Below are 11,784 nucleotides of genomic sequence, written 5' to 3' on the forward strand. Positions count from 1 at the left end.
AAGATGAGAAATATATGTGTATATATGAAAATAATGATAAGAATTGAAACATAAATAATGACAAATAATTTTTTTTATCTATCAGCTTCTAGAATTAAATTGTTATCAACTTATTCATCTTTATAACAATGTAGAACAAATTATTTTAAATATATCCTAAAATATTATATATAAAAAGTTTTAAGAAAATATATGTATATAATTTTAGTAACAAAATTTATACACTGGTAATTTTTTTTTCTATATTAAAGATTGTTTTCTGTAAGACTTTATAAAAAAAAAATCTCCTTTTTTATATTTTTATTTATAAGAAAACTTTTAAATTCTTTCTTCTTCATTTATATTAATATATTCTTGTAATCCTTTTATTTACAAGCATATTTATTACTTATTTATTTCTTTTTTTTTATTAATTCATTTTTTTTTGAAGAATTTTCTTATGCCTTTTCAATAGTATTTATATTTGACAGAGAAAAAACTTTTTTGACGTAGATAAAAATTGATTTTTGTGTACTACCTACATATATTATCCTAATTCTTTAGACATATTTATTTGTGAACAATAATAAAGAGTGACGTGTTGAAAGAAAAAAATTGTTATTCATATCTTCTATAATCTTTAAAAATAATTTTTTTTTTCTTTTTATTGGTTTTACATAAATACAGTATTAACTAGTTTATAACTAAAAATTTATATACTTAAGCTGTATTATAAAAGTACATTCTTGATTTTAAACTACTTCGCAAATGTGATTTTATTTTTTTTTAAATTCAATATATAATTCTTAAGAATATGGTTAAAATATTTGTTTATAACTATCTTTCATAATTTTTTTTTCTCAGAAGGAGTAGTTTTAAATAATAATTTTGTTACATTAATTTGATTTTATAACAAAATTGTAAGACTTGTTTATATTTAAAAAAAATGAAAAGTATGATTTAAAAATAATATTTATGATATTATTTTTATGTGTAATAGAAATAAAAATATACATTATTTTTTGAAAAATAAAATTGTTTGAGAATTGTACTATTAATTGGTTACTAAATTTAAATAATAAGATAAAAATATAAAAAAAATAACAAAGTTATCATTAGACTCTCGTTTATTACTATAAAGTAAATATATAATAAATAAGTATAGAAAATTAAATATATAGTGTAGAGTAATTAAGAGTGATCTTAGACAATATTAGTGGCCGAATATTAATATTGTTAAAATATAATTTTATGTGTATAAAACTTCTTAATTTTTATTTCTTTTTAACAAATTTGTGTTATTTCTTAAAATTAAGAAAAAGAAAAAAGATACAAAATACACTTTTTTTTTAAAAAAAAATGTAGGCTCAATGTACAATAATAAATTTCTTAGTAACTTTATCAAAACAATCAAGTACTTATAACATTAAAAATATTTATAACAATCAAATTATAATTTGTTATTTTTAAAATAAAATATTTTCTATAAATAAAAATCAAACAAAATCATGTTAATAATAGTATTTAATATTAAAAATATATTATACAAAACTTTTGTAGAAGGGGAAATATAGATCGTTTAAAGACAATTTTAAACTTTTTTTTTTTGTCAAATAAAATGAAAAAGAGTTAAAAAATAATTTTATCTCATTTTTATTCATGTAAATTTATTTTATTATTATTTTGAGAGGAAGAAAATATTATTGTAAATAAGTTAATTTAATATTTTTTAAATGCTTTTTACATATTTAATTCTATTTTTAACTTAAGTCATTTTAAATTTATAATTTTTTTTTTATATTGAGATTACACATTTGTTTGTTTATCTTTTAATAAAAAGGCAAAGAATTTTTATCTTTTTTTCTATGATAATTTCTTTTTTTTTTTTCTTTATCAATTTTTTAAAATATATTATATTTAATTTTGGAGAATAAAGGTTTTTACCACCAATTGAGAGTACTCTTTTTCTTCAGAAATGTAAAATATATCATTTAAAACATTCGTTGACAGAGACACACTTTTACAAACAACGCACTATTTTATATTTACTTATCAAAAAGCAACTAAATTTATTTTAAAAACATTATATAAAAGTACAAATTTAATCTTAATGTTTATATAGCTTAGTAATTATTTTTCTTTATCAGTAATAAAATTTGAAATATAGTTTTAAATATTATTGTCAAGGACAATAAAAATAATTGATTTAAATTTCTTACAATATATATATATTAACAATACGAAAATACATACATATATATATATATTATACATAAAAGTGTAGATATATATATGAGGTAGGTATTATATTGGTAAAACTTTTTATTCCTACAAATAATATTCCATTTTTTTTTTATGGTCATTTCTTGTTTAATTTTTTTTATATTATTATAGATGTTATCAAATTTAGTGAGTTATTATTTATATTGATAAGGAAAAATGATAAATATTTCTTTAATTTAATCAAATATTGTGTAAGTTTATTTTTTTTTTCTTATTATCTATTATAATATTAAAATTTATATCCTTTTTTATATATTATAATGGTATTTTATCAGAATGACAAAAGTTGTTAAAAAAGTTATCAATTTAAAATAGTAGTTAATTTATAAAATTAATCTCGCAATACAAATGATTATAATAGTAATAGTTAGATGAAGATGGGATGATAAAATATCGCGTGATTACATTTTCCCTAGCTATAAACACTACCATTCTTTTTGTTACATCTTAGCTCCACTTTATTTTCTCGCAATTTTTAATTGTTAAAATAGTTTTAATTTTTTTTTCAAATTATGTTAAATTATAATAATATTTAATTTACAGAAATAAATATGCCTGGACATCATACATTTTATGATGGGTCTAAAATTTTTGAACCATTAGCATCGTCTATTGGAATGGATTCAGACCAAGTATGTTATTATTATATTTTTTTAGAATATTCATATTTTTGTTTTTTTTTTTAGTTAAATTTAGTTTATGGACAATTAGTGTCTTTAGTAGCTGCTTTAATTTTTTATAAATATATGAATGTCCATCAAGTACCCAAAACAATAAGAATTATTTTTCCATTTATTGTTGGAATATATATTTGTTATTTTTGTTATGGAAGTGCTATTAAGCATCCAATATTTTTAACATTAGGAAATTATTTTATATTAAAATATTGTCCAGGCCCATATGTTCATAAAGCTTCATTCATTTTTTCAATGGGATATCTTTTTTATATACATTTTTATAGATATTATGTTCTTACTACCTATTCTATTGATGTTACTGGAACTATGATGGTTCTTGTACAAAAATGTACTACATTAGGATTTTCTTTACATGATGGAAAATGTAAAAAAACAGAGGAATTAAATGAAATTCAAAAAAAAGAATCAATTAAAGAGGTTCCATCAATATTACATTATTTATCATATATGTTTTCATATCAAACAGTTATGGTTGGACCTCTATGTTTTTATACAGATTATAAAAAATATATTGATGGTGATCATCTTAAAGTTGAAGGATCAAAACAACCTTGTCCAAAAAATGCAGCAATTAAAAAACTTATTGCATCTGTGTTTTTTATGTTACTTATAATTTTATTTAGTAAATATTCTCCTGATATAATAGCAACACCAGAATATTTAGAATTACCTTTATTTAAATGGGCATTATGGTGGTTCTTTGTTATTTTCCTTCAACGTGTACAGTATTATTATGTTTGGGTATTTGCAGATGCTGTATCTAATTTCTCTGGTTTTGGATTTAATGGATATGATGAAAATGGTGAAGAAAAATGGAATTTAGTTTCTAATGTCTATCCAATAAAACTTGAAATGGCACAAACATTTAAAGAAACTTTAGATTCTTGGAATGTTGCTACAATGTTTTGGTTGAGACGTGTTGCTTATGATAGAGTACCAAAAAATATGAGAACATTAACTACTTATATGTTATCAGCTGTTTGGCATGGATTTTTTACCGGTTATTATCTCACTTTTGCTACAGGAGCATTATTTACACTTGCCGGTAGATATGCTAGACGTTCCCTAAGATGGAGATTTCTTAATAATTCTAAATTAAAATTTATTTATGATATAGTAACATTCTTATCAACAAAAATAGCTTTAGCATATGCTGCACTTCCATTTGTAACAATGCACCTTAATCCAGGATGGTTTTGTTATAAAAGGGTATACTTTTGTATACATATTATAGCTTTGCTTTTAATTACTGTATTACCAAAAATTTTACCTCCTGAAAAAAAAGAAAATATTGAGAAGAGGGAAGAAAAAAAATTAAAATGAATAAAAATATTTTTTTTTCTGTATTGTCATTTTATATATTGTAAATATTATCAAATGAATTGTACAATATTATTTATATTAAAATTTGTTGAAGCAATCATTCAAACACATTTTTAAATTAATGGGTATCATTTTAATTTTTTTTATTTCTCTTTTTTAATGTTCATTTATCTCGTTTTTCTATAATAAATAATATTATAAAATAATAACAATAAATCATTGAATAAAATTTCATTTTTAAGTTGTTTTTTTTTTTATCATGAAAAAAAAAATGATAATATTTATGTGAATGTATAAAGGTAATTGAGGGAATTTTTTTTTATATATAATAAAATATATTCATAATATATAGATATTAATATTATCATTTAATTTCATTTAAATTTATTCAAAATTAAATTATTTTGAAATTCAATTAATTTATATTATTCTTATTGTTTACATCTTGATGGAGGCTACATTTTATGATGGATGTAAAATTTTTTTACCATTAAGTAAACTTTTTGGTTTTGATGTTAACTTTGTAAGTTTATTATTTATTGAAAAAAATTATTATTATTATTTCATTTTAATATAAATTATTTTAAGATAAATTTTGTATTATCTTTATTGGTGTCTTTTGGATTGGCAAAATTTTTTGTTAAATATCTTACTATATTAGATGTATCAGTTAATATTAGATCATTATATACAGGTGGATGTGGTATATTAATATGTTATTTTATGTATGGAAAAGGAATAATTCATCCAATAATAATGTCATTCTTAAATTATTGTATTATGGCATATTTTCCAAAAGAATTGACAATAAAGTTATGTTTTATTATATCATTAAGTCATTTATTGATAATTCATTTAATAAGATACATTTATGTTGATATTTATACAATTGATATAACATCTGTTCTTATGATTATGGTTCAAAAATGTTGCTTAATTAGTCTTGCTTTAGCTAATGGAAGAGATGAAAAATTAGCTAATAATAAAGAAAATTCTTTAAAAAGTATTTCTGAGATACCAGATATTTTGATGTACATTGCTTATATGTTTAATTTTCAAACATTTTTAACAGGACCATCATTTGAATTTGTGGATTTTAAAAATTTTATTGAAGGAAAACATTATATTGAGAGGAAAGAAAAAAAATCAAATGTTGAAAATATTATAAGAGATAAAATTATTTATGGAAATATGTTTTTAATTATATACTTAATATTTAAAGATTATTCATGTGATAATGTTTTAGCACAACATATTATTCAATTACCATGGTATCTTTGGATTATTTCATGTCAAATGGGTACTACTATTTTAAGAGGTAGATATTATTTTGCCTGGTACATATCAGATGCTATTTGTAATATCTCTGGATTTGGTTTTAATGGATATGATGAAAATGATGAAGAAAAATGGGATCTTTGTACAAATGTTAATGTTAAAAAAGTTGAATTATCATATTCATTAAAAGAATGTATAGATAATTGGAATATTGGAACATGTAAATGGCTTCGATTAACTGTATATGAAAGATTACCTGAATCTTCTAGAACAATGGGAACATTTGTTTTGTCTGCCATTTGGCATGGTTTTCATCCAGGATATTATGTAACATTTACCATTGCAGCACTTTTTACAAATGCATCAAGAATATTTAGAAAATATTTTAGATATCATTTTACCTCATCTAATGATAAAAAACAAATGTATGATATTTTTACATTTGTAGTTACTAGATTAGCTATAATTTATGGAGCAATACCTTTTGCCTTGGAAACATTTTATAAATCAACAGTTTTTTTAAAACAATTCTACTTTTGTGGTCATTTTATTGCTTTAGCTGTCATTTTTATAGTACCAAATATTTTTGAAAAACCATCATTTAGTGAAAATCATACTATTAAAAAAAACAAAAGTTCATGTAACAATAATAAAAATGATGAGGTATTTGTTGATAAAACTCAGGAATCTATTAAAAGTGATTGTAAGAAATTAAATTAATAATATAATATTATCAAATAAATATATAAATGCAAAGCTTTTTTCACCTATTGTTTTTAAATGAAATATATACAAAAACATTTTTTTTTAAATGTAAATATTATTTAAAAATTAAGAAGAACTTTTATTTAATTGTATACATTTTGTTTTACAAAAAAAGAATTTTTTAAATTTGTTTTATCATTATATAATAATTCATTTTCTTCATTACAATAATCGTAACTTGAATTTGACAAAGTAACTGACGTTATATCTTCATCTAATACCCAATGTGTGTATAAATGTCGATTTTTTGTAAAAATAATCTCCGAAAACAACTCAGAAATGTCATCTCTAAAGATTAAATGATTATTAAAAGTATTTTTTTTTTATATCATTACCTTAATGCTATTACAATAATAAATTTAACAGGGTACATCATAAAGTAGTATATTATTATCAAAAAATCTACTTCTCTATGAATCCAACGTAGTAATGTATAATGACATAACTCTTTTTTTGCCTCCTCTTTGTGACAATTAAGATAAATACTTTTAAAATTTTTATCAAAAGTATCACTTAAAGGTATATTCAAACATATATCTATAAATGATTTATCAAAACAACAAAAATTTTCCTCCTGAAATTCCTCCCACCTAAAACAAACATCAATTGTTTTATTAATTTTTATTTCATTTTGAATTTTATTTGAAAAATAATTTTCAAAATTTGCATGAAGTGTTGAAAATTTCATTACAATAATAATAGCAAAAAAAAAGTCTAATGAAAGAAGAGATGTTTTGATAAACCAAAAAAGTCTTATAAGGTTACGTGAATAAATATAAACTCCAATAATACCACAAAAACTTGAAAAATACTGAAAAAAAAATCAAAATATTTAACTTTAAAATTAGTATATTTTATTTTTATGATAATAAAATTACCTGAATTCCAATAATAATATAATTACCAACTAAAATATTTTCATTCCATGATATTGGAAAAAGTTTAATATTTTTTTGTTGAAAAAATCTATATAAAAATGATAAATAAATTGTTTGAAGGAGAATCAAGAGAAGATTTGTTGAGTATAGCCATACTTTGTATGTTGGTAGGGGTGCTAAACGATAGCGATGACGTAATTTTATCTGATTTGCTTGTAATTCACTATTTGGAGAGAAATCTCTTATAGGTGAATTCTTAATTTAAATAAAAATATTATTAATTATTATATTCTTGAAAAAAAAAAACAAACAAACTTACTATCTTATTACAGGTATTCATATATAGTAAGATATATTTTAAAGTTACTTCTTAGACTTTGAAACTTAAATAAAATGAAAGTTCTTTTAACATTCTGGTTTTTATAATCATACTTAAATATTTTAAAGAAGGAATTAAAAAAAAGGTATGTTAATAATAGAAATGAGTTAATTGTTTATACATTAATGCTACACATACATTTAATAATTATAAAAAAGAAAATAACAATAATGAGTGATACGCCTTTACCTCTTGTAAAAATATATATATATATAATTTTATCAAATATTTCAAAATACCTGACCATCATGTGATAAATATATAATTAGAAAAAAACTTGCAAATATTTTCCCTATCATTGTAATCATGATGCTTAAAGTTTTCAATTTTCTAATATTTACCAGTTTCAAATAAAAAATTTTTTTTATTATTTTACGTTTCTTATTTTTTTTTTGTCTGTCATACTTTTTGTTAAAGTTAAAAAAAAAATTAAGAAATTTCAATTAATATATTTTAAAGAATTAAATAAAGTACATTTCTTGTTTCTCTAAAAAAAAAATAATGAAGGAAGAAAACTTGTCTTAAATATATTTCTTTTGTCGAAGTTAAATTATTTTTTAGTATAAATTGATAAAAGAAAATGAAGTTAATAATATGTTAAAATTTTCTTCTTTCCGTAATGAGTCTATCATTTGGAGATAGAATAATTAGAAGAAATAAATTGAAATAAATTGAAAATAAGTTTTGTAAAAATTGGTCAACTAAAAAGAATCCGGGATGAAGAAAAGTTACAAATGGAGTTGTAATAAAAAAGTTAACTAACTTTAAGGGTGTTAATTATACTTCTATTTTACATAAGCTAAAATCTTTTAATGATATTTTTATAGTTAATAAATAAAAGTTTTCTCATTTTAATAAAAACATTTATAATATATAAAAGTATTTATTAATTTTAACTTTTTATCTTTATTATATATATTTATTTTTTTCTTAATATAACTAAAATTTTATTGTTTTATAGAGGAGGAAAAAAAAAATTATTTTTAAAAATATTTTAATGGCCCCTCTTTTTTATTTTAATTTTAAATATTCACACTAATTTGCTTTTCTAATATCATTCCCTAAAAAGAAAAATAGAAGACAGCATTAATTTTAATCTTCTCCAATTTCTCAGATCATTCTTTGTTTGTTTTAAAAATTTTTCTAAATTGTCTTATTCTTTATTTTTTTTTTCTTTATTTCTTTTTAATATTATAAACCTAACTATTTTAATTGCCTTTTCTTTTTTATTACTTTTTATCCAAAACCCTTCATTAAACACTTCTATAAACCATCATTAAGATTAAGGCTGCCTCCTCTTTTTCACAATACTTAAATATTATTTTTTATTTCCGTAAACCTTCAACCAATTTATTGTTTATCATTTTATTCTTTCTGTTTTCGCCCTTAAGTTAATGGAATAAATTATTATTTATCTATGGATGAAGGATTTATTTAAATCAAGGAATGAATAATTAATATTTTTTTATCTTCTATACTATTAAAAAAAAAAGTTTTTGATAAATGAGTAAGATAAAATACAATTATATATGTATGTATCAACAAAAATTAATATTAATAATTTTAATTTTCACTTCTTCTTGTCATCTTACACCATTCGTCTTAGCATTTTTTTTTTTATCATGTCTTTTTATTTTATCATTTTATAGAAAAAGTCGTCATTCTATCAAAAAAAAAAAAAGAAAATTTTATATAGTATGTATCAATTTTTGATTTTAAATTCTGAAACATATATTTTATTTTAATAATAAATATCAAAGAAATTTTTTAGTAGAAATATATTTTTATGTACCCATAAATCTATTTTCATGTTAAATTAATATTAATTTTATTTTATCGAGTATCAAAATATTTTAAAATTTATAAATTATTGCTTATTTAATATTTTAAAATAATTTTTTATTACTAATAATATTTATCTTGTTATTATATATATAAAAAAAATTTTTTTAAAATAAACATTCTATTTTGTATGAAACTACTAAACATTAAATGTCTATCTTTATCATTCTAAGAAAAAAGTTTTTTTACCATCCGATTATGGTATGTATCTTCTTCAAAAATTACATTTTTAGTAACTTTAACCATTTAAACCTGCGCAATTTGAGAAAAGTATTACATTTGCTTATTTTAGACAAAGTTTCAGAAAGAAGTGTTGAAGTAACTTTAAACATGTCACTTTTATCATCTCAATTTTGTTTCCTTTACTAAATTATTCTCTTTTAAAAGGGTATATGATAGGAAATACAAAAGCTAATTGAATTTTCTTTACTTTTCTTTATTATGATAAACAATTATTTTAGGAAAAAAAATTGTTTCTTTAGTATATTATTATTATTACTATTTTTTTTAAAAGTTAAAAAAAAGAAAACATATTATTAGTAATTAAACAAATCTCTTAGAAAAATATAATATTTATTTATTTATTTTTATTTAATTAACATTAATTTTATAAAGAAAAAAAATTTTTTTTTCTTTTATTATAAAATATAATAAATGACAAGATTTTTTTTTTTTTATTTTTTTAATTTTATAACTAGTGATATGAGACTTATCAAAGAAAATATTAAATAACAAACAATAGGAAGGATAGGATTGAGGATAGAAAAAAAAAAGGAACTGCTTAGTATTTCCTTCTTAATTTCCTTCTATTATCAGATCCAAAGATATTTGTGAATGTATGTTATCAAAAGTTGTCATCATAAACAGTATATCATTTTAAAGTACCATAATATCATTTTGTTATATCAAAACTTTGAAAAATTTTTAACTTTAATCTGGCCTTTAGCAATTTTGTGTAAAATATATTTGTCTAGGCTTATATATATATATATTTCATGTATATATATTTTGAAGAAAATGATAAAATATATTGAGTATTTATATATATATATACCAATATATAAATACTTCTTTTCTTTAAATTTCAGAAATTAAACTTAAGATTTGTTTATTTTTACTTCTTCTTTTTATAATAGTTAAATTATATCTATTTGTAATATTCTTTTAGAGTAACATTATATATAACTACACACAACCCCGTTAAAAAAGAGGGAGGGAAAGGAGGATATATGTATAGGAGAACAGTTTGATATATCAAAAAGAGAGAGGGACTCCATTTATAGTCATGTTTTATAAATGTATGCAGTCTTCTTAAAATGCTAATACATGAAAGCTTATTTTATTTTCAATTGAAATTTTAAAATTTTTTTTTTTATATAGCATTGTATTATGAATAATAAAAACATGGAAAAGACAAAATCTTTGTCAATACAATATTTTTTATTATTATATTAATTTACTATTTTACTTTTCTTAAGTATTTATTTCTTAAAAGTACAACTTTGTCTTTTTTTTTTTTTATCTAATATCATACTACCAAATAGAAGACTAAACTTTTATATTTAAATCCATTTTTTTTATCCATTTTATTTATTGTGTATGTACATTTTATATATTATTTATAATACATATTATTATATATATATATATAACGAAACTGTTATTTTTCCAATTATCTTTTATCTCTATTCTTTTTTAACTATTTTATATATTCATCTAAGATTCATTAAAATCTTTTAATAACATGAAAAATTTTAATTATTATTAAGATGGTTTTTGATTTGTATTTTGGCAAATTGAAAAAGAAAATTAATTATTCATAGAATAGCTATTTACGAAATTGTGTCTATTTTCTTTTATTTTTTTTTTTGTATCTAAATACAATTATATATTCACTTAAGACTCTAAAAATAGATTAGTTCAAAATGATTGTATAAATAATATTAATTTAAAGTACATTTGAAAATAAGAACTTTATATATATTAAGATTTTGTTTGATTAATTTGGTAATGTAATATATATAAAAGAAAATTGATGAAGATTGATTTTCATAGCTTCATTAAATATACTCTTTGATTAAATTAAAATTTTATTTTCCTATTACTATTAATACAATATATTAATAATTGCTCATTAAATATTATTGTTGTTATTATAAGTCAAATATTTAAGAAGTCATTAAAAAGAAAAAAAAAATTTTTTTTTTTTAAATTTGTTATTGTTGTATAGGAAAAAAAAATAAATAAATAAAATATTGAGAAACATTTTTTTTAGAAACAATTTATTTTATCATTCTATAGTGACAGTTATTTAAAAAAAAAAAAGAATGTTTTTTTACTGCCATTAACAGAAATATAT

The 11,784-nt window shown here is 19.5% G+C and overlaps 3 protein-coding genes across 3 annotated transcripts; 2 read left to right on the forward strand and 1 right to left on the reverse strand.

Annotated features, from left to right (window-relative positions):
- Window positions 1–3,407: 3,407 nt before the first annotated feature.
- Window positions 3,408–4,283, forward strand: SRAE_2000358600 (Membrane bound O-acyl transferase, MBOAT family-containing protein; the record flags this gene model as incomplete). The annotated part of the gene is made up of 1 exon (XM_024654796.1): window positions 3,408–4,283. The coding sequence occupies one exon, from the start codon at window positions 3,408–3,410 to the stop codon at window positions 4,281–4,283; it is 876 nt and encodes a 291-aa protein (XP_024508132.1).
- A 448-nt stretch (window positions 4,284–4,731) lies between these two features.
- Window positions 4,732–6,281, forward strand: SRAE_2000358700 (Membrane bound O-acyl transferase, MBOAT family-containing protein; the record flags this gene model as incomplete). The annotated part of the gene is made up of 2 exons (XM_024654797.1): window positions 4,732–4,806; window positions 4,872–6,281. The coding sequence occupies 2 exons, from the start codon at window positions 4,732–4,734 to the stop codon at window positions 6,279–6,281; spliced, it is 1,485 nt and encodes a 494-aa protein (XP_024508133.1).
- Window positions 6,282–6,409: 128 nt separating this feature from the next.
- Window positions 6,410–7,544, reverse strand: SRAE_2000358800 (Hypothetical protein; the record flags this gene model as incomplete). Its single annotated transcript, XM_024654798.1, has 4 exons — window positions 6,410–6,614; window positions 6,662–7,137; window positions 7,205–7,459; window positions 7,524–7,544. 4 exons carry the CDS (start codon window positions 7,542–7,544, stop codon window positions 6,410–6,412), a joined length of 957 nt encoding a protein of 318 aa, XP_024508134.1.
- Between the last annotated feature and the right edge of the window lie 4,240 nt (window positions 7,545–11,784).

This window comes from Strongyloides ratti, assembly GCF_001040885.1.
Source record: "Strongyloides ratti genome assembly S_ratti_ED321, chromosome : 2".
NCBI lineage: Eukaryota > Metazoa > Nematoda > Chromadorea > Rhabditida > Strongyloididae > Strongyloides > Strongyloides ratti.